Genomic DNA, 22,076 nt, shown 5'->3' on the forward strand with positions numbered 1-22,076 from the left:
AAAATGCAGATGTTTGGTCATAATGCACAGCAGCACGTTTGGAGACAACCAAACACACCATATCAGCACAAACACCTCATACCAACTGTCAACGGTGAAGGGGTGATTATTTGGGCTTGTTTTGCTCCTCAGGACCTGGGTTGAGTCGACCATGAACTCCTCTGTTTCCCAAAATATTATCAAATCAAATGTGAGGCCATATGTACAACAGCTAAAGCTTGGCTTGAATTAAATATTCTAACTGGACAATGATCCCAAGCACAGCAGAAAATCTACAACAGAATGTCTGAAAAAGAAAAGATTCAAGGTGTTGCAATGGTCCAGTCAAAGTCTAGACCTTAACCTGACTGAAATGTTGTTGTGCAACCTTAAAGAGTTGTGCATAAATCAATGACCAAAACATTTTAATTGACTGAAGCAACGTTGTAAGGAATAGTTGTCCTACAACAATCTGAGAGACTGATAATATTCTGTAAATCTGTAATTTAAATTTATTGTTGCCAACGGTGTTTCTACAATCTGTTGAATCATGGGGTGCACTTGGCTGTTCATACACAGCTTCAGCATCTGGGGTTAGTTTTAGTTGAATTAATAATGACACAATATACTAAGTCATTTGTTAGTGTATCTGAGGTTGGAATTGCCTCATTTTTCCATTTTCAGATTTTCCATTACACCACATACGATCTTAAAACTTAAAGAGAGTGTATTTTCTGTGTCCCATCACTTAAAAAACTATCAGCATGCAGGAAGATGTTAAACGTTGCATTAAATAATGTTAGATGTGAAATATAGTGTAAAAGCATTACTTAAATAAAATAAATTAAATCAAATATGAATTTAAAGACTTAAGGATCACATTTTTGAGCAGGAAACATGACTCATTGCTGGCCTTTATGTATAGCAGCCAACAATGGGACACTCAATCTCGCAACAAGGAACCCCTGCCGCTTGCTGTTAAACTGCTGCTGGTACCGTTTTGCTGCAGCAGCGGGAGCCGGAGCCTGTCGCTAGGCAACGGCCCCTCCATCCCAGCATCAGCATCATGACTGTGTGCGCGCGATCTGCCGCATCTCCAAGTTGCCTGCACGCTCTGCGTGCGTTGTCATCACGCAGGCCAGGTTTTTGGTTTGCAAACACACTCCTCTCGCAGTGTCAGAGCTCTGCCGAAGAGCAGAGGGAAAGGCGCGAGGGTGCAAGAGGGAGGGGCGCGTGAGAAATAATTAAAGATTAACTTGGATTGATTTAAGTACGTTATCCTGGATGTGTAGGTGTGCAATATAGCCTTTGTTGTCAGTCCATGTTTTGCCCGATGGGAGGCAGTGAGGTAAATGTCCGGGATACACACACACATACACAAACACACGGGCTGAACAGGATGCCCGCGTGACTGCAGGGAGGAAAGAAGCGGAGGAGGAGGAGGGGGTCTAGGTGTTTCTGGACCACTGCAAAAGCCCTGAGGAGGAGTTGTCAAAGGTTAGATAAAAAACATTGTGAGACAATGTATTTTCCAACCTGGGTTCTATTTCTGATGAAGTTTGATAATCGATTGAATTTATCTATTTCCTCTTCTTGTCGAGGTGATTAGTCTCCGCCACCCGAACCAACCGATGTGATCTGCTTTGATCCTCACGCTGTGTTTTCTGTTCCGCGACAGGATGAAGACCGAACTTAAGGTTGCAGGAGGGGGGGCGCACATGCTCGGGCATTATTCCTCCTGACTGGAGGGACGGACTGACCGCCGCATGTCACCTCTGCGCGCAGCGAAAACGACGAGTGACTATCGTCATCTGCTCTCTTTGGGGATGCTTTAGAATTTGCGGCCTGCACGGGTCTCCGGTTACCGCAATGCCACACGGACGAGTTGAAGGAGAGCTGGAAGGTAGCAAATGGAGAGGAGGAAGCTACAAACAGCAAACGAGTATAGCAATAATGTGAAGATGCAAAAGACTAAAAACTTGCCCTATTTGTGAGCTTGTGTTTCAATAGAATTGAGCGGGAGAATGGCACAAACTGTACTCTATGAGCTACAGTGGCCTGTGAGCTGCAGGGGGTGAAAGAGACACTGCATTGACTTTAGCAATCTTATCATGGCTGAAACGTCAAATGAGGTGAGTACGGTGGCTGTGACCGTGTAGTGGTTGCTCATTTCTCAGCTTTTCTGCTGACAAAGTTCTTGGACTCACTGGCTGGACCGTAGCGCGCACCATGGGACATTGCGCAGGAACTATTGCACCTGCCAGTGGAGAGTTCGGCGCATAATTTTGACAGTGGAGCTCTGATGCCAGCATTTATGCCTCTCGCTGCTCTGCTCTGCTGTGCTTCTGCCCACTCAACTTGTTTTATGTACTCAAAGTAAGCGTAAAGCCTCTTTCAGCCTCCTCTTCCACACACACACACATACACACACAGACAAGCCAAACATGCCCTCACCTTCAGACTCCAGCAGCGTGGCTTCAGCCTCTGGGTCCCGCGGTTGGTCCGACAGCCGCAGAGGCATGTCGGGTCGGGGACCTGGAGGGGCGCGGCTACTTCTGTACCTGGGTTTGTGTCATCTGGGTCTTGGAGCCATGGTCCTGGCCTTCTCCTTCACCAGCATGGCCTTCACTTCCTCAGCCCGTGTGAGACAGTCCTGTCCATTCTGGGCTGGCTTCTTTGTAAGTATGACTCTGACAGTAGACATACAGCTTTGATAAAACAAGAGATGTCATGGTGTATGTGTTGTGTGTTTCCAGGTGGTGGCATCAGGGATAGTTGGAATCATTTCTTGGAGGAGACCTCTGACATTGGTGGTATGTGTATTATTGCATTTAAGGACTTTTTATTCGTTGGCTTGAAAACTAAGGTTTGAATGTTAACAATCATAGCCACTGAATAGTCACCATAAGTGAAAGTGCAACATTACTACTACATTACTATCAAATCTTGTATGAGTCTGTTATGGGATGTCATGTGAAAAATATATGTGTATCTTTACCAAAAAAAATCTATGTTATTCTACAAATATTATATGCTATATAACTTATATTAACTTGTGAATTAGATCAAATGATCAAAATTCAGAAATTAAGTTGGGATCTCGAATCTCGATTATTGTCTGTTTTCTGGTAATCTAAACAATAAAATCTTCCTCTGCAATGTGTAAGATGGTTGCAAATAGTTTCACCACTGAGCTTTAAATCAGATATCATCCTCATGTCCCTCCACAGGTCTCACTGTTCATGCTGCTGTCTGCAGTGTGTGTGATCCTCAGCCTGGCTGGCTCAATGCTTTCCTGCCAGAATGCACAGATGGTCAAGTCTATGCTTGCCTGCAAGGTACACAAGTATTGTCTTTTGCATTGTGCTGAAATGCCCTTCTGGCCAGATACATATTGAACGCTTCAAGAGTAGTTTGGAATATGTTTGAATATGCAGATTGCTGCCTCATTGCAATTTGCTGTGTATGGTAATCTGTTTAGGTGGAGGATGGTCTGTGTGTGTGTTGTGAACATGCTCAAACCTGCTCCATAGAAGAGGAAGATACCCTGGTTCTATACTGGTACGATGACTGCCACTCAGCCAGACATCAGCTGAAGGTAAGTAGAATATGTGTTGTCTTATTTTGGAAATCCAATTTGAATATGAGAACTTGCAAGGTCTAACAATTAACATGCCAAAATAATTGATGTGGGATTAAGAGTTTTATGAATACAATGTTCTCTGCAGGACCTTTTGTTCAGTGCTTGTGGTCTCAGTATACTCTCCACCATCATTTGTACGCTGTCTACTGTGACTTGCAGTATCCACATATTCTCCCTGGACCTTGTGCACCTGGTGAGCTCATACAGACTACTTTACATTTTAGTGGCTAACTTTTACAGATCAGCTGCTATCCTGCAGTGAGTAATAAGGAAATACATTTTAAAGCCTTTATACAAACAGACTTTATTTGTTCTGTGATCTTCATGCATCTCCCACTGTTCCCAACTAGTTGGCCCCACATCGTTCTCGGTCCGTCAACCCAGAATGCACCACTCCCCAGGATGCCTTCCTGACCAACATCATGGACTTTGAAGAGTTTGTTCCACCCATCCCTCCACCCCCTTACTATCCTCCTGAGTACACCTGTAGCTCCGAGACAGATGCCCAAAGGTACCAAAAAGACTCTTGATTCCTATAGTTATCACTTGTGCACAGCATGTACTGGGCATGCACCTACACTGATAGACTACTGTGGTCAAAGAGTAACTACTATGTGTGTATCAACATCTAGCATCACTTACAATGGCTCCATGGAGAGTCCTGTTCCTCTATACCCCACTGACTGCCCCCCTCCATATGAAGCTGTGATGGGACAAAGAGTCTGCAGCCAGGTTAGTATGAATATATTTACAGCGGCATGCATACCTCTGGGCACCCTGGTTAGAATTTCTCTTACTGTGAATATTTAGGTGAGTATAAATAGTAAATGTTTCACACTTATAAAGCATCTTTTTAACCATTTATAGGTTCTACAAAGCACTTTATATGTGTTTCTCATTCACCCAAACACTCAAACTTCTCATTATATGTTTGCAGTCTATGTACGGCATGCAGAGTTTCTTCTGTACAATTAACATATCGCAATGTGAGATTAGCAACACATGTGCACACTGGGGGTGAAACAAGCGGTCTTCCAGTTGGAAGGTGACCACTGTACCAGCCAATTCGTGGCTACCTGTGTAAAAGATGACCTGATTCCCAAAAGGTATAAAGTTAGCGATGATTTGTCTTTAATATTGTCACAGCTTGTGCAGCCAAGTTTGAACGGACTCTTAGGCAGGACACAACGAAAATTTAGTTTTTTTTAATAAAAGTTTATTCAAACAATGATTGCGGCAATTTGTGTTGAGATTCCAGGTGTAGGTACAGAGGACAGGGTCAGAGTCACTGAGAGAGAAGAGAGGTGAGCTAGTCGTTGTACTGAGAAATTATGACAATCCACAGACGAGTCCAAAGAAAGTTGTTTCCAAGATCAATTCAGTCTTACTGTGGTGTAGGCGAGGTTGGGTTTTGAGAAGGGTCACTGGTCGCTCCGAGAGTGTGCTGAAGCTGTAGGAGGGTGAGCAGGCAGGTATGGAGCTGGGGCAAGTTATCCACAGAGTAATGATCACTGGAGGAAGAAACCCCAAACCTCCTCAACACCTCCTACGGCTCAGAAAACACACCCAAAGCCCACAATCAGTGCAGACTATGACAAATATGCAGTATTGCTGCACAGTAGAACAGTGCAGCAGACCAGAGTCAGACCTTTAGCCAAACAAACAGATGTTTTGATTTGACTTCGTAATCCTAATAAGTGTTCTTTGGAAAAAATGCCTTGGTCTTCCAGTCCTCAACTTAATTACCTCCGTTTCTGCTGAAGGGCATTTCTTGGTTACATCACAATTTGAGGTAATGGCTAACTGAAAATGCTTAGCTATCCTCATATAGCCTTATTTTGCTTTGTGGTCAGAGTGCCAGGCAGCTGCTTTGAGAGGTCCATGGAGGGGGATTTTGGAGAAATGCCTTGAGAATTTAGAGTATGCATGAAGCTTTGAAATTTGCCTCACCTAGCCTTTCATAACCATGACTAAGAACAAGCCATTGGACGAACAAGCCAAATTAAGGTTTTAAACCATAATAAGTTACTTGGGCACACAAATTTCTTAGGGCTACCAGACCTTTGCAAGATTCTCTTATCTATTTTGACTTAATTTTGTACAAAAGAAAAATAAATTATTCGAGAAAGAAACACTTAATGTTGAACTTGAGCTATTTTTGGAAATCAGATCAGCGTTTAGTCATTTAACAATTCACAGTGACAGAAATTTTGACAAGAGATGCCCAAACTTTTGTGTCACTGTGTGTGTTACATGTAATGTACCCTTTGAACATGCTCTTCCTCGTCTATTGTCTTCTGAATGTCAAGGCAACAGTGTTTGACTCCCATGGCAATGAGCTGTCTGGAGAGAGAGGAACTTCTACAGCCTTCAGTGGAGAAGGTGCAAACTCAGATTATCTTCCATTTGTTAATTTTCCTCTCCACTGTCACCTCATGCATGCTCAGGATGGAGTATTGAATCAAAAACAGAGAGGAGTGTTTTGGTTGCATTTCCTTACCTAAGTAATTGTTTATGAATTGGCATTATATGATTGGAGTGTATCTTTAAAGTGCCTTAAGATGACTTTTGTTGTGAATAGGCGCGATATAAATAGAACTGAACTGAATTGGAAAATTAAATAGGTAAAACAAAGTAATTAATTATTATTAATCAATATAATCATTAATAATATAATTAGTTCAGTGCTTATTTAAGACAAGTGACATTTGATGATAACCACTAATGTTACCAAATCCACAAAATGTGCAGAAATTAAATATGGGGATTTGGGCAGGCTTTGAACTGTAATGACATATGTATTTAAAAGGTTTTTTGAGTCACAGAACATGCTAGAGAATAATACCTTAAACTGTGAAATGATAGAAAAAAATGTTAACTTTCAGTTAACAGTGTTAAAAGTATAAATTGAACTTTAAAGGTTTCCCTTTATAATAACGGAATACATTTCTTTATTAGTGTCCATGGACAGTGGATCTCTGTTAATGTCAGAAATTGTGGACATCCCTGATGATTCCTCCCCCTCTGAGGACTCCTGTCTGATGGAAGTTGGACTGAGGAACCAGGGGGAGAGAGGCAATAGGACCTCTAGTGAAAGTGGAGATGCAGGGGAGTACATCAGCTTCCGTGGTCCACTGTCTCTAACACCAGAGAGTCCCCTGGCAGGAGGGCCGAGAGCCAAGAGATTCATCAGAGGAGAGAGGTCCAACTCCTGCTCCTCGCCAAGCACAGCCACCACCACATACAGGTGAGTTAGGTAGTACTGTAGTTATTATACTAAGTCTACCTTGTTCTACTTAATGTAAAATATTAAGTAAATGTACAACAGTGAACAGAAATAGTATCTTCTGTTTTCCTGTCCTGTTGTCAAGGTCTCCAGTACTGCGTCGCCAGGCTATGCTAGCTAGTAGCTGTTCCCAGCTGGAAGCAATAGGGAGTCCTGATAATCAACAGCGATCCTCCAGCCCAGAGATTCGAGTTCGCCCTTCCACTCCCTTAAGCCAAGGAGCTGTGCCGCCATCCTTTGCTCCCCCTGCTTCGTCCTTCCTAGCTGCCAGTGAGCCCAGCAATGGACCTCCTCTTCCGCACCAGCCCCTCTACCTTAGACGAAGGGCTGGGAGAAGTGAAAAAGATGGAGACAATATGACGAGACGCAGTGAAGGCTTCTTGCGCTTTGTGAGGTCACACAGTGAGCCGGGCCTCAGCTCATCAACAGACACAGGTGAGTCTGACTCTGACTTGAGTACGTCTCTTACAACAGTTTTACAAAGATCATAACAATGACCATTACCTGCTCTTTTATGTAAAATCCTCTAGTTGACTTTGGCTCTGGAGGTAGCAAAGCATCTACAGACACAGGTATGAGCATGTAAAGGTCTTATGGATGTAATGTTTAGGAGTCTGAGTGTCCAAAGGGGAAAATATTCTTCATTTAAATCTGACTCACCTGTTCCTTCTTATTTCTCTTTTTGCTATAGGCTGTCTGGTTAAAAGAGGGGAAAAACATCCCCAAATTAAAAAAATTAGTTGAAAAAGATGAATTTTTAATTATCTTTAATAATTGTGGAATCAATGACATGCCTCACCAGCTTTATTTGTATATTAGCTTTAAATGATACACCCAGATTCATTAAAGTCACAATTGTTGTCCGATCAAAAAGCTTAAACAACAAAATCGTGTCCTAAAGTTCTAATGCTCTGCAAGAAAAAAATAAGGGCTTTTGTATTGTACAATTAGGCCTTTGTACGTTTTAACATTGATTATTACTGCAACACTGAAATGCATGTCTGATACGTCCCAAGCAGTATGATGCAGGAGCTAGAGATGGAATAACACTAACACTTTTGTCAACTACTCACATTCTTACTATAATTCATTGCAGCTCTAAATAAGCATGTGGCACAACTATTGTTTTGTTTTCTGATTCAAAGGTCCGTCCTCCGAGGCGTGTCTGTTGCCCCGCATTTCTTTGCCTCCTGCTGCAACTCTTCCCAGTAAAGGCAGTGTGAAGTCAGCAGCCACAGGGGTGCAGGTCCCCTCAAAACCTGCACCCACGTCACCACTACGTTTACCTAAAGACTGCCATCGTTCCCTTGGGGATCTCAAAGTAAGTCAGGTATCGTTGATGAAAACCGACATGTGAAAAGAAAGTACACCCTATTTCAAGTTTTCAATGTTTTATGTATCAGGATTTAAGAAAAAAGTCACCTCTCAAGGTCTTAAATTCAATAAATCCTGCACAACCTCACTGCTTCTATTGGTATTAAAAGGCTAAGCAGTAGCTAGGTGCTGCTAATAAAATGCACGTGATCATCAGCAAGTGTGGACTCGTTTTGCAGCCACAGGACCTGGACACCTTGCAGTCACTGAGTTGACCGTGAACTATTATGTATCCCAAAATATTCTGGAGTCAAATGTGAGGCCATCTGTCCGACAGCTAAAGCTTAGCTGAAATTGGGACAGGGAACTGGACAATGATTCCAAACACAGCAGCAAGTTCTGACCTCAACCTGACTGAAATGCTGTGATGGAGATAAGAGAGCTGTGCATAAATTTATGCCCACAGACCTCAATGAACTGAAGCAATATTATAAAGAAAAGTGGACCAAAATTCCTTCACAATGACATGAGGGACTGATAACGTCATAAACGAATGCTTTAAATTATAGCTGCTCAAGGTGGTTCAACAACCTACTGAATAATGGGGTGTACTTAGTTTTTCACTTCTGCCTTCTGGCTTTATGTTTGATAAATGAATAATGACACCGAGTAATATATCATGTGTTGTTATTGTTCATCTGGGTTTGTGTTTACTATTATTTATTATGTCGTGCTACATAAATCCTACTTTCTGCGTACTTTCTTAATCATTTGACTGCGAGTCTCAAGCTGTTATGCTCGATTTCCTCATTCAGCGATCTCTTTTTTGTTCTCGACAGGTTACTCGAGTTCTGGTGGCTCGCTTCCTGCAGCGCTCCAAACGTAATCTGGCACCCTCCTCCGAGCATGCTGGGAGCACAGGGCAGGGGTCTAAAAGGAGAAGCGTAGCTGAAGGTGCTGCCACCAACCACCTGCCCTTGGAACAAGTATGACCGCAACCTCTGACTCATCTCTGTGTCTCCAGTTAACTACATTCCGTATCGCTGTCTTTGCCTAATCTGTGGTTTGTTTAAAATACCTTCAGATGATGCGGGCCCCCTGGAGCACCAACCGAGGTTATACCACCCATCACTCCCATCGTCCCCATCACCGTGGACATCACCATTCCCATAGTGACAGTCGACACAACCGGCATCACGATAACCGGGCGCCAGAGGGGATCCACCTGCGCAGCTGTGGAGATTTAAGTTTCTCCTCCTCAGCATCATTACGTCGATTAGTAACGCCTCATCCACCGCACGGGTCATCAGGGACTCTCTATTCAGAGTCTGCACTGTGAGATGGAGAGGAGGGTGAAGGAGGGACAGACGAAGGGAGGAGGACGCACACAAGATGGAGGAGTTGAGGTGAAAATAAGAACTGAACACATCCAGGACTGAGATTTTGAAAGCCTTCCCTGCTTTTTTTGTTTGTCACCTCCATTTTCTGAAACCAAGTTGTGCAAATGGCCTTATTTAGTGGTGCTCGTCATCAACTGAACATCAGCCTAGGCTCATTCTTATTCCACCAACACGCAGTGCAATGGCCACAAGATGCTTATTTCTGACAAGCATGGTCTCTCTTCAATCAGAACACACCCACGATTGTTCAAAAACAACCACAAGCATCTTTTGTCTTGACCTCCCTCCTCTCAGTGATTATCTGGAAAAAAAAAATCTCAAGACTGGAGACAGAACTCAGCTGGCACTCATTTAACAGCCGCTTACATAAGTTTATTAAAAAATTATGGATTGCAGCGGTCTTGGCCCTTTTGTGCACTGATCGCTCAGGTGAAACCAATCATGGAAACCTTTATTTTGTCTTCCATTTGAGAAAAATAATTTATCAATGAACATATAGTCAGCTGAGTACATTGTAAGATAAACTGCTGAGGCTGCACATGAGGACAAATGCGGTCACATGAAGAACCCTCGATGAGTTGCATTTTTCTTTTTCTATGCAGAGTCCTACTTTATTTTTCACCAACACGACAGCCTTCACAAAACAAGGCATTCAGCATTTCTAACACAGACAACTTGTTCAGCTTTTGAAATGCATTCTCTGTGGGTGGCCCCTGGATGCGGTGGTTTCATTTGCCTGTGTGCATGTTTTGCTACAGCTGTGATACAGCAGGAACCTCGTGCATCCGATCCTATCTGTGTAACTAAGTAACAAGTGCTCAGAATGTCTTTATCTGCATGTTTGCTTCTTTCTTTTCTTTTTCTCTTGCACCCAAGACGTACGATAGTAGCCACTTCAATTGTATTTGATTTAATAGTCAGCTGAAAGCCAAGGTCAGAGACAAAGTATCCTCGTTTGTGAAGGGATATATGAGATTTTGGCTCAAACTGTCCGATCCGTGCAAGAAGTTTAAACTGCTCTCTGACTCTGATGAGTCAGAAAAATGTAAACGAATTCATGATGCGGTCAGGCTTCACACTGTGTGTAAGCACATGTCTTTTTGGACTTGCAGTGAAGGATGATTAAATGAAAAAAAAAAGAGTCTTCCAGAGGCTCTGATGACAGTGATCATGAGATTCGTCTGGCAGTTCTGGATGCTGCTTTGAAGTGTATAAACATGTTTGTATCAGATTAGATTTTTTTTTTCTTTTTCTTTCACAAAAGTACTTTTTGGTGTACTCACTAACTGGTGATACTGACTCCATATCAGTAAAGGCACATTTTGGGTACACACACATGTATGTAACTAATTTTACACACATCTACACTTAGAATGCAAATACATTTAGGCACACTCGTACATATGAAAGGCACTGAGCTTTGTTTCTACCTCCTGTCTTGCATAAAATGTTATTTATTTGAAGAAATTATATCTGTAATGCAGGATTAACTGGATAGAGCCTTGAAACATGAATAATAAATGTATTATAAATTTGACACTTATTCCAGATATGAAATAAATGATGGACATAAAGAATACAAATGTTCCTGTTGTGTGCGTGTTATGAGGGAACAGAACATGCGATTCTTTCTTTTCTCTGTACTTTTCCAATCAAAACACCACCTCTTCTCAAATCCCATTGGTTAAGCTATGGGAGAGCTTTTGAGTTGCTGTAAGGGACCAATCATTCAAAGTCAAATGTGCAAGTTTCTGGGATATTTAAGTCGGTGTCTTTTTAATAAAACGGGACTAATCACTGCTTTCCACGGAAGCTCGGCAACAAGACGAAAAAACAGGAGAGAGATAGTTTGAGATAAGAGGACAGAGTCATCATGGTATGTCAAGACGTGTAGAATATGAAAAGAAAATATTGTTTTTTGTTATGCTATAGCTACCTTAGTTAACAGACTGGATGCTGTAAATACGGAATTAAAGCATATATAATGAACATGAGGGCAAATGTGTCAAATGATAAAAGTTGTATCTGCAACACTGTCAAGCAACCTGACTGCAAGTGTTTGATTATTGAAAACAAAATCCAAAATGTAATGCGAGTAATGTTACTTTATGGCCAAAAGTAAAACTGGGTAAAGTAATACGTGAGAAAAGCAAGTCATTGATGCATTATCTCGACTTTCTTTCGTATTTGATTTTCACATCACCTCTTCCTTCTGTGGAGTCTATGGTCTGCCACAGCATCTATTTCAGGGGACTCTCATTTTCTTGTGACACGTTTATTTCCCAGCTCCAGTTAATCACACCTCCATCACACCCCTCCCACACCCACACACATTGTGCGAGGAGGTGTGTTGTGCTGAGTCAGACCGACAAGGTTGTAGTACCAGAGACCTCAAAATGAATTAGTCTTTTTGATTGTTCCAACAAGATACATTCAACTATTCCCTCTTTTGAATATAAGAAAGAGAAATAAAGCTAGCTAGATATTTTCATTCTGCTATATTAGTTCTATATATACATGTGTTTATATCAATGTAATCTTTTTAATTAAGGATTTATTTTCATAAGCTTATCGATTTATTTCACTCACATCTATTTGTTTCAATGTTTATTTATTTAGTATTGATTCAAATGGCATTCATATCTCTCAAGGGTGGATCAGTCAGAAAGGTGTTTTACTGTTGTTTTTCATCGGGAGTATGTCGATATCAAGTTCAGAAACACTTTAATAGCTTTCATCTGTCCTAATAGTGTCCTAACAACTGGGAACTTGGAATTTCTTACTTCCCCAGCAAGGCACCTTATCAAGAAAATGTACAATCAGTTATCTTTGTATGTGTATATATGTTTTTTCTTATGCGCTCGTTGTTTCATATTTGTCGCTGAGTTATTAAAGGAAGGGTGGTGGGCGGGTAAGTATGAAATCCCTCTGTTCAATCAGGAGCCTTGAGACCAGACCTAACTTCAAAATCCAGCATGGCTGCCCCAAGAAAAAGTGGTGATAGTTACATTTATAAACTCTTCATTAGCACTTCTGTCAGTTCGTGACTCATTAAATCAATCGCACATACAACTGTCCACCTTCTATCAGTGAACAAATTGATACAGCGTTTTCTATGAGATAAATGCAGCTGTCGGGTTAATGATAGCTACCCTGGTCAGTGAGTCAATCCTTGTGGGTTTCCAGCATACATCTGGAACAATAACAACTTGTGTGGTGTAACTTAATTTCCAGCTGTGAGTTCTGACTTCAGAGGCAAATGGAATGACGCAAGTTTAATTAGACTTTCCGTGTTGAACCATTCCAGCTAATTTTTCCAACGAGAACTTAAGAATTATGACTTCCGAGTTGAAGTGGAATGCACCGACACACGAATCTCCCACGGAGCTCAAAATCTGCTTTACGTGTCTGTCTCGAGTGTCGTCACTTTCTTTTCCTTGCCTTTATTAAACAGTTTTAGCATCTCACATAAGTATTCTGTCTTCACGCAAACATATGAGTGTGTATTTATTTACATCTTCCAGTGTGCCACGATCTCATGTAATCTCACTACTCTAAATCATTTTCGATAAGTAAACACCAGTAATAGTTTTTATTCAAAACAAATGTTTCCATGTCATTCACTCCAAACATGAATTAATTTAATATTTTAAGCTAGTAATAAACAATGCAACTACCAGTTGGCCCAATAATGAGATCACAAGTTGTTTGACTAAAGCTAAACTAAAGCTACTGCTGTTATTCCAAAAGTTGGGTCGGTGCAAAAGTATGTCAGTAAACTGCTGTGGCCACTTCTTAATCAGCTTGTAAGAAGTGGTCACGGCGACACTTCTATTCTATGTAGTCTATTGCTGTATCCCAATGTTGTTAAAAGGCGTCGCAGTCAGACCATCATCTGTTTGAGGCCACTTTTGAGGAGCTGGTGACAGAGCTGACAGAGAGAGAGCTCACAGATCCTGCCCTGACTGATGCCATGAGCAGACTACGACAGGTACGCGGTCTAGTCTCTGACTTACAATAGATTCCCCGAGGGGTGCGACAATTTAATATTGTTCATATGTCTATCCTGCATCTCAGGTTTTGGAATACAATGTTGCAAGAGGCAAGAGGAACTGAGGGCTGTCAGTGATTGGCTCACTGCGGGACCTTCTCCCGTCCTCTAGGCTCACACAGGACACGGTGCAGCGGGCTCTGGTGGTCGGCTGGTGCATCGAGATAGTGAGGATATCTTATGTCATGTCTAAAGTTCAGCTATATTTGAAATACTTCTTATTGCCATTAAAGGCTTGAAAGCAGTGTTGCTTCATGCATTCTTAGTGTTTTGGTTCTCTATTTCCTGAAAAATCTCTTTTGCACCGGGTCAGAGGTTGTTTGAAAAAAAAAGGATTTTCTGTTTCGAATTAGCTGCTCATTTATTTGCTTGAATAATATGTGCAAAAATCTAAAGTGCAGAGCTATAGTCATAAGTTGTTAAGCTGTTTCAAAACACATAAATAATTTTCCTACCCTTTTAAAGACTTGTTTTCTATGCAACCAAATGGGCTGAGGCCCAGCAATCACACACGTGGGGTTTCGGATGGAGAGTACTGAGAGAGAGATGGAAATGTTGTTGGTTTGGGTTTTTTTTTCATGGGGCTGGTTTACAAAAAGAAAACCAATAGAGCTGTCTTTTTTCATTAAATCTATCATGCTTTCCCTGATTTTCCGTTCATGTTAAATATGGTAAAAGTTTCTAGAAAATGAGACAGACATAAGTAAAAGCAATCCCTGAGACAAAAAAACTCTAGCTTCAGACTGCTGTCAGCTCTATTTGCAACATTATTCTTTCTGTTCTGCTCATGACAGATTGATTCATATGGTCATCTGTTCCAGGCGCAGCCAAGAGCCTTTCAAGCTATGGTTGTCTTGATTAATGTTTCTGTACAAAATGAGCCCAGACACAGACAGCGGAGTCCAAAGAAACTGCTAAAAGTGTTTTCTTTTTAAAAAGGCTGAGAATGGTGGAGCTAGAGAGGCTGAGGTTGATTTGGCAACTGACCAGAGACTGAAAAAGACTTGATAGTTGGCAAAGATGGAAAAGATGGCTGAGATGACGCAGGCAAAGTCTGGCAACCAGGCAGGCAAAGCCAAGCCGAACAGCAGTATAAACTGCTCTTACTTCACTACCTTTGGTGTGCCTTCGGGTCAGTTGTTTTAATTTTACATCTACAGTTAAATATTGTGTGAAAGACTAAACCACCATTTTGTCGCACAATTTGTGGGAAATTAGCATAATTTTTACCATATGGACATCACACTGTAACCTGTGTTGCTGTCGATGATCATGTCATCCGATCTCATTAGAATAAGATCCAGAAATTAACATAAGATAACCCCTTAAAGCTAGTTTAAGAGTAGGAATTGTGTATCAAGTGGTGATCCAACCAAAACAACAAACACTTTTCTCTCAGGCAGTCATAACTCAACCATGTTGACATTTTTCTTTTAGCTACTATTCGCAGTTTGATCTTTCACTAAACCTTTTCCCCACAACTACAGACTCAGTCTTACTGTTATGACACTTTTGAAGGCTGTTATGTTTCCCAATTAAAGTGCCGCTGCTGTTCTGTACAGGTTCAGGGATCTTTCCTCGTGGTGGATGACATTATGGATGGCTCTGTGACTCGGAGAGGACAGCCCTGCTGGTACAAGAAGGTGAGACTTGATATGAAAAAATATGTTTTTGTGCTTTTTTTGTAGTGTGGTAATTATTCTTTTTCTGTTGACGGTGTGTTCAGTTTCATATTTGATTGTTTGTTTGTTTTTTCAAGGATGGAATAGGTCTGGATGCCATCAATGATACGCTTCTCTTAGAAGCATCAATCTACAGACTACTCCGCAGACATTGCAGGGATCAGCCTTTCTATATCCACCTACTAGAGCTTTTTTATGAGGCAAGTCTGCAATTAGTAAATACTTAATGGCAAACACTCTAATTTGACATCAACTGATAAATTTCCCTTTCCACTAAGTTTCTGTTTTAACTTTTTCCCACACTTAAGAGCCAGAGGGAGGCTGCAGAGTGATGTTTCCTTCTTAGCTAATGGTGAAAAACTTCCACGCCAACAATATGATGTTAGGGATGTTAATCTCTATTAGTCCATATCACTGTGCACATGAAAGCAACTCCTGAGAGTAAATTTTACCAGTACGGGGTGTGATTTATATGAGACTGCTGTGAACGCTACACCGAGGGTTTTAATCTATGTTTTTTGTGTTTCAGACCATTTTCCAGACAGAGCTCGGTCAGAGTCTGGATCTCATGACGGCTCCAGTTGGTCAGATTGACCTCAACAGATTCACCATGGAAAGGTGTGAAGGCAGTTGCAAATTAGAAAGTGAGAAGAAAGAAAACCTGCTGTTTATATTGATACACTTTTTTACTTCAAATGTAATTATCGTCTTCTCACCCAGGTATAAAGCTATTCCAAAATACAAGACTGCCTTTTATTCATTTTACCTACCGGTGGGAGCTGCTATGTACATGGTAAGTGTTTCTATATTGTAAACTCAGTAGGCATGATGGGGGTGCTTGTGAAAAAGTTAGAATAAGATAAGCTGACACAACCTGGGCTTATGAAATAATAGAGTAATGTGACACTCTTTCCTTTTTGCAGGCAGGAATGAGTAATAAAGAGGAACACAATAATGCCAAGCACATTTTACTTGAGATGGGGGAGTTCTTCCAGATACAGGTCATTTTGCACATCATCATGTCATGTTATTACAAATTTGCTCACATATTGCATAAAGTGTTGCATGCTAAGCTGTATTAATAAGCCACCAGTGCATTTCATTTGAAGGATGACTACTTGGACTGTTATGGGGACCCTGCTGTGACTGGAAAGATTGGTACAGACATCCAGGACAACAAATGCAGCTGGCTGGTAGTGAAAGCCCTGGAAGTCTTGACTCCCAAGCAGAGATTAGAGCTACAGGTGTGACTGCTTTTCTGTTGGAAGAAGTAAAATATAAATAAATAGTTTTTGTCTTGAGATTATTGATCAGTGCAGTACCAGTTTTTTTTTTTTTATCGTTGTAATTTTTATTTTTGTTTGCTTTAATCGCACTAGCTGTGGTCACCATATTACAAAGTTCTTTGTATCAATCAAATCACAAGAATCTAATCTTTCTAACAGTCTGTCGCATGTCCACCCATTTATACACAGCACTTGTATACACTGTAAAAAAACAGCTGATAGCTGCTTTTGTGCCGTTGGAATTTAAAGGGGTAGTTCGCCTCTTTTGACATGAAGCTGTATGACATCCCATATTAGCAATATCATTTATGAACATTGACTTACCCCCCGCTGCGTCCTGTGAGTGGAGTTCCAGCTGAGTTTTGGGGTCCACGAAGCTAGTCCGGCTAGTTGGCTGTTACGGTGTTTGCTTCCGAGCAGCAAACACCGTAACAGGTGCAGCTATCGCTAGGTGGCTAGGGAGTGCTCGGTCTGCTCTTCGGTCTGCACAGTTTTACATTGGACGCATTGATATCAAGGGAGGCAAAAATAGCACCAAGCGAAGTGAGGTCTGACTTTTTCATGCAAAACGATTTTGTGATGCAAATGTATTACTCTTTTGAACGCATATTTTTTTGAGAAGCAAAATGCTTTATTTTTCAAGCCCCAGCCAACTAGCCGGACTAGCTTCGTGGACCCCAAAACTCAGCTGGAACTCAGCTCACAGGACGCAGCGGGGGGGGGGGGGTAAGTCAATGTTCATAAATGATATTGCTAATATGGGATGTCATACAGCTTCATGTCAAAAGAGGCAAACTATCCCTTAAAGGCTCAGCTTTAAAGCTTCGGTTTGCGATAACTTTATCAGCAGAAGTGTACCCGACACTGATCTCCCGAGGATACAAATGATTTATTCTTTGCTCCTTTGCTTATCTTATATCACATCTACTAAAAAACTGGACTAATTGAAATGTTCATGATCAAATTCATCTTAAATTGCTTCTCAGGCGATTCTCAAAAGTTTTGGTCATTATGTGATTCAGGCCTGTGACTGTATTTGTGATTTTACAGAAACAATAGATGTGCTGATCCTGTTTGTTGGCAGTGTGATGCTGGTAACGTGTTTATTTGTATACTGATATGGATTTAGAATGGACAGATCAACATCGCTGGCACTAATGGAACTAGTAGATGAATCACAAACTGTATAGACAATAAAAAATTGGAGTATTTGTGGACCTAAAAAAAGCATTCGATACCATCGATCACAGCTTATTATTAAGAAAACTAGATAAGTGTGGTGTTAGGGGAGTTGGGTGGAGCTGGCTGTCGAGCTATCTAAGAAACAGGCAACAGTTTGTGCAGATAGGTGACTATAAATCTGATTTCATGAATATCACATGCGGGGTACCACAGGGGTCAATATTAGGTCCGAAATTATTCATATTATATATCGATGACATATGTAGAGTTTCGCAGGTACTGAAGTTTGTTGTGTTTGCAGACGACACTAATATTTTTTGTTCCGGTGAGAATTTGCAGCAGACTTTGGAGACAATCACAACTGAAATAAATAAACTAAAACTATGGTTTGACAAAAATAAATTATAATTAAATCTAAGCATAACAAAGATCATGTTGTTTGGGAGATACAAAATAGATTGTAATGTAGAATTGTTAACAGACAATACTTAAATAGAATGGGTACAGGAAATTAAATTCCTTTGTGTGATTTTGGATAATAAAATCTGCTGGAAACCTCATGTAGGATACATACGAGCAAAACTGGCAAAGTGCTCGGCAAATCTGTGAAAAACAAAACATATCCTTGATTATAAATCGTTGCACACTCTATATTACTAATTATTTTTGCCATATCTGACTTACTTACTGTGTCGAAGTCTGGGGAAACACCTACAAAACCACTCTGCAGCCGATATTGACAATACAGAAAAGAGCAATAAGTACAATAAACAAAACAGGACACAGAGACCACACAAACCCACTTTTCATAAAGTCACATGTGTTGAAATTTGGGTATCTGGGCAAATTCAGAACAGCACAATTAATGTATAAAGCAAGAAATAATCTTTTGCCAAAAAACATACAAGGAATGTTTAGTGATAGGGAGGGGGGGTATAATCTAAGGGGCGTAGTTTTATGGGGGATAGTTTTATATATATATATATATATTAATATTTACATTTATATTTACAAGGATATATGTGTAGTATATATTTATTTTTGTGATTATATATTTATTTAGATATTTAGGAAGTGTATATATGGCATATATTTATACAGGTGTATTCTAGTCAGGATATTTACAAACTGAAGAGTAGTTAAAACAGGGTGGGAAACTAAAAAAGTATTGTACTTCTTCCCATTCCTTTTTCGAACAATGTGTGGTGTTTTGTTATGTATTAGCACTTTATGTGATTGAATTATTAAATTTTTTTTTAATTTCTCTTTTTCTTTCTTTTGTATGTACAAATAGTTACATACATTTTCTTTTTTATACATGTTCGAAAATAAAAATCTATCAATCAATCAATCAATCAAAAACTGTGATCCGATCACAAGTGGTCTGTCGGGAGTCAGGATCCATGTGGGGACACATTTTACTTCCAGCTGTGAACATATATACTTAGAGCTTTCCATTTGAGATCAGATAACAAAGGATGGATTATAATACCAAATCTCCCTAATTTGGCATGGAATCCGGACAAAACAGGCCACACCTGTCCATGAAACTGATTATTAGTCAATTGAGCCTTTGAGAGTGGATGGCATTATTTCCTGATGTTGTTGAAGCCCTTGAATTAAAGCTAAAAGACAATCAGATATTTGTTGCCTCATTTGATTATTATAATGGTGGTGTGAAGAGGAAAATTAGGAAAATTGTGATTTTTGGAAGGTACTTACTGCAAAGTGATTAAGCTCTGCAGAGTGCAGGGGGTCCTTGTTTCTGTCATTCGTTGCCTTCATGTTTGTGTCGTCTTTGGAAAGTATGACACTGTACAAACCATGTAAAGCAAGTGTTACAAATTAATTTAATTTTCATGTCCTCTTCAGGCTTGCTATGGTTGCAGTGATGAAGCCAGGGTAGCAAAGGTCAAAGCGCTGTACAACACCCTCCAAATGCCAGCATTGTATCACAGATATGAAGAGGAGAGCTACCAGCGGCTGCAGGAGCTCATCGCTCGTCACGCTGGAAACCTTCCACACTCAGTCTTTCTCAATTTTGCCAAAAAAATCTACAAGAGGAACAAGTAAAAAATCCTGGTGGCTATAAAAGTATGGAAAAAACTTCAACTGAGATGTAAAAATCGAGTCTTCTTGCTTTTTAAAGGGGTAGTTCGCCATTTTGCACATTAAGCCCTGTTTTTAGGTAGTCTGGGGTGAATTATAGATGTTCTGATCACAATTTGGACATTTGGTGCTGAACGGAGCATTTAGGTATCCACTGCTGCAGCCCCCCCAACTTTGCATTGAGTCAATGACCACTCAAGCAAACAATCATAAAACGGCATTAAACTTTCGTTTGCAGAGACATGAAACTCACCGTGTGGTCTGTGGTGGACAGCGATACGTTGGCTTGAAAATCACCGCGAAATACGCTTCCAGAGAAGTTATATTACCATTATTGTCCGTCTTCATTGATTTGTATTGTACACAAACAACGCACTATCGCCACCTAGTGGCTGGATGTCTTGCTGCTGCTATTCAACGGTGTCCGGAAAAATAGGTCCACCAAATGCTAAAACAACTGTTAGAAGGCACATTTCGCTGCGATTTTCGGGTCAATTTCGGGTCAATTTCGATAAATTGACCCGAAAATCGCAGCGAAATGTGCCTTCTAACAGTTGTTTTAGCATTTGGTGGACCTATTTTTCCGGACACCGTTGAATAGCAGCAGCAAGACATCCAGCCACTAGGTGGCGATAGTGCGTTGTTTGTGTACAATACAAATCAATGAAGACGGACAATAATGGTAATATAACTTCTCTGGAAGCGTATTTCGCGGTGATTTTTGAGCCAACGTATCGCTGTCCACCACAGACCACACGGTGAGTTTCATGTCTCTGCAAACGAAAGTTTAATGCCGTTTTATGATTGTTTGCTTGAGTGGTCATTGACTCAATGCAAAGGTGGGGGGGCTGCAGCAGTGGATACCTAAATGCTCCGTTCAGCACCAAATGTCCAAATTGTGATCAGAACATCTATAATTCACCCCAGACTACCTAAAAACAGGGCTTAATGTGCAAAATGGCGAACTACCCCTTTAAAGAGGGTAAAGTCTCTCACTACAAGAGCAGGGCCTGAACAGAATTGTGGTATTTAAATAGCTTTTCAGTTTCTTGTAAATGTCAGGTTATGAATGACATCATACAGCCTTATTAGCTAACTATTAGCTATAAGCCTCAGATCAGCTGAAACACTCAGTGTATTTAAGTTCAGGCTGAAGACACACCTATTTTCAGCTGCATTTGAATAAAGCCCCAAATCTGAAGCTTGAGTTTCAAAACTTAATCACATTTTAACTAGCCTACTGATTTTATCTGATTCTATCTATTGTTCTTATTTCTTTCTTTTTTGTTTAAAATTTAAATCATGCTTTTTATTTCTACTGTTTTAATGTATCTGTAAAGCACTTTGAATCGCCTTGTAGTTGAATTGTGCTATACAAATAAACTTGCCTTGCCTTGCCTGACGTATTACTATTGTGTTTTAAGGCTTTTTGATTTTGAATAGTTGGAAAAAACCTTAAAAAAAAGAAATGGTTCAACAGAATAAACAGACGCCATGCAGAGGCCGAGAGAGATGACATTATTGAAAGAGGCCACTTCCTCTTTTACAAGACCAGCTAATTCTTCATTGATCTGCATATCACATCCCTCTCAGAAGCTGTGTTGCATGTCATAAAAAGACCTCCAAATCATGTCTAAGTTGTTTTGATGAGAAAGATGTCAACAAATATGTAGCTTGTGATCATTTTTAAAGCTACTCAGAAACTAATAGAGATTTAAAGGGGAACTCCGGGGCATTTGAAGCGCATTTCCATTGCTAGAGGTTGTCAAATACTGATAGTAGGACACAGAGAGGTGCAAATCTGCGCTCCCTGTGTGGAGATCGCGCTGTTCGGACACCCTGTCATGCGAGGCTAATACGTGGTGGCTAAGGGGCAAGAGCTAACCCTTCCACGTAAAACAACAACTTGCACACTGCAGAAACGTCACACCACTTTATAAACCATCCGACAATAAAGTCACAAGCCTTACCATCAAAACCATATGCATGGTTCTCACATTACTGGCATGAGGACAACTTTATAAACAGCATGTAACTCACCGGCTGGTTGTAGGCTCGCGCATGTGAAAGCCCAAAAGAGTCGATGGACGATAATCCCATATACAAAACAATTATATTCTCTAGAAAAACTGTGTTCAAGTATT

The 22,076-nt window shown here is 40.6% G+C and overlaps 2 protein-coding genes across 2 annotated transcripts; both read left to right on the forward strand.

Moving 5' to 3' along the window:
* Positions 1-1,173: 1,173 nt before the first annotated feature.
* fam189b (family with sequence similarity 189 member B) lies at positions 1,174-11,186 on the forward strand. Its single transcript, XM_075465574.1, has 15 exons — positions 1,174-1,476; positions 1,658-2,657; positions 2,736-2,792; positions 3,210-3,317; positions 3,461-3,577; positions 3,708-3,815; positions 3,973-4,133; positions 4,255-4,354; positions 5,932-6,004; positions 6,581-6,869; positions 6,994-7,343; positions 7,439-7,480; positions 8,054-8,229; positions 9,062-9,208; positions 9,307-11,186. Exons 2-15 carry the CDS (start codon positions 2,424-2,426, stop codon positions 9,559-9,561), a joined length of 2,217 nt encoding a protein of 738 aa, XP_075321689.1. The 5' UTR covers positions 1,174-1,476; positions 1,658-2,423; the 3' UTR covers positions 9,562-11,186.
* A 2,590-nt stretch (positions 11,187-13,776) lies between these two features.
* Positions 13,777-19,896, forward strand: LOC142380077 (farnesyl pyrophosphate synthase-like). The gene is made up of 8 exons (XM_075465591.1): positions 13,777-13,840; positions 15,236-15,316; positions 15,433-15,555; positions 15,885-15,973; positions 16,076-16,148; positions 16,279-16,356; positions 16,465-16,599; positions 19,696-19,896. The coding sequence occupies exons 2-8, from the start codon at positions 15,269-15,271 to the stop codon at positions 19,894-19,896; spliced, it is 747 nt and encodes a 248-aa protein (XP_075321706.1). The 5' UTR covers positions 13,777-13,840; positions 15,236-15,268.
* Positions 19,897-22,076: the final 2,180 nt, after the last annotated feature.

The sequence above is a fragment of the Odontesthes bonariensis genome, chromosome 5, assembly GCF_027942865.1.
Source record: "Odontesthes bonariensis isolate fOdoBon6 chromosome 5, fOdoBon6.hap1, whole genome shotgun sequence".
NCBI classification, from domain to species: Eukaryota; Metazoa; Chordata; class Actinopteri; order Atheriniformes; family Atherinopsidae; genus Odontesthes; species Odontesthes bonariensis.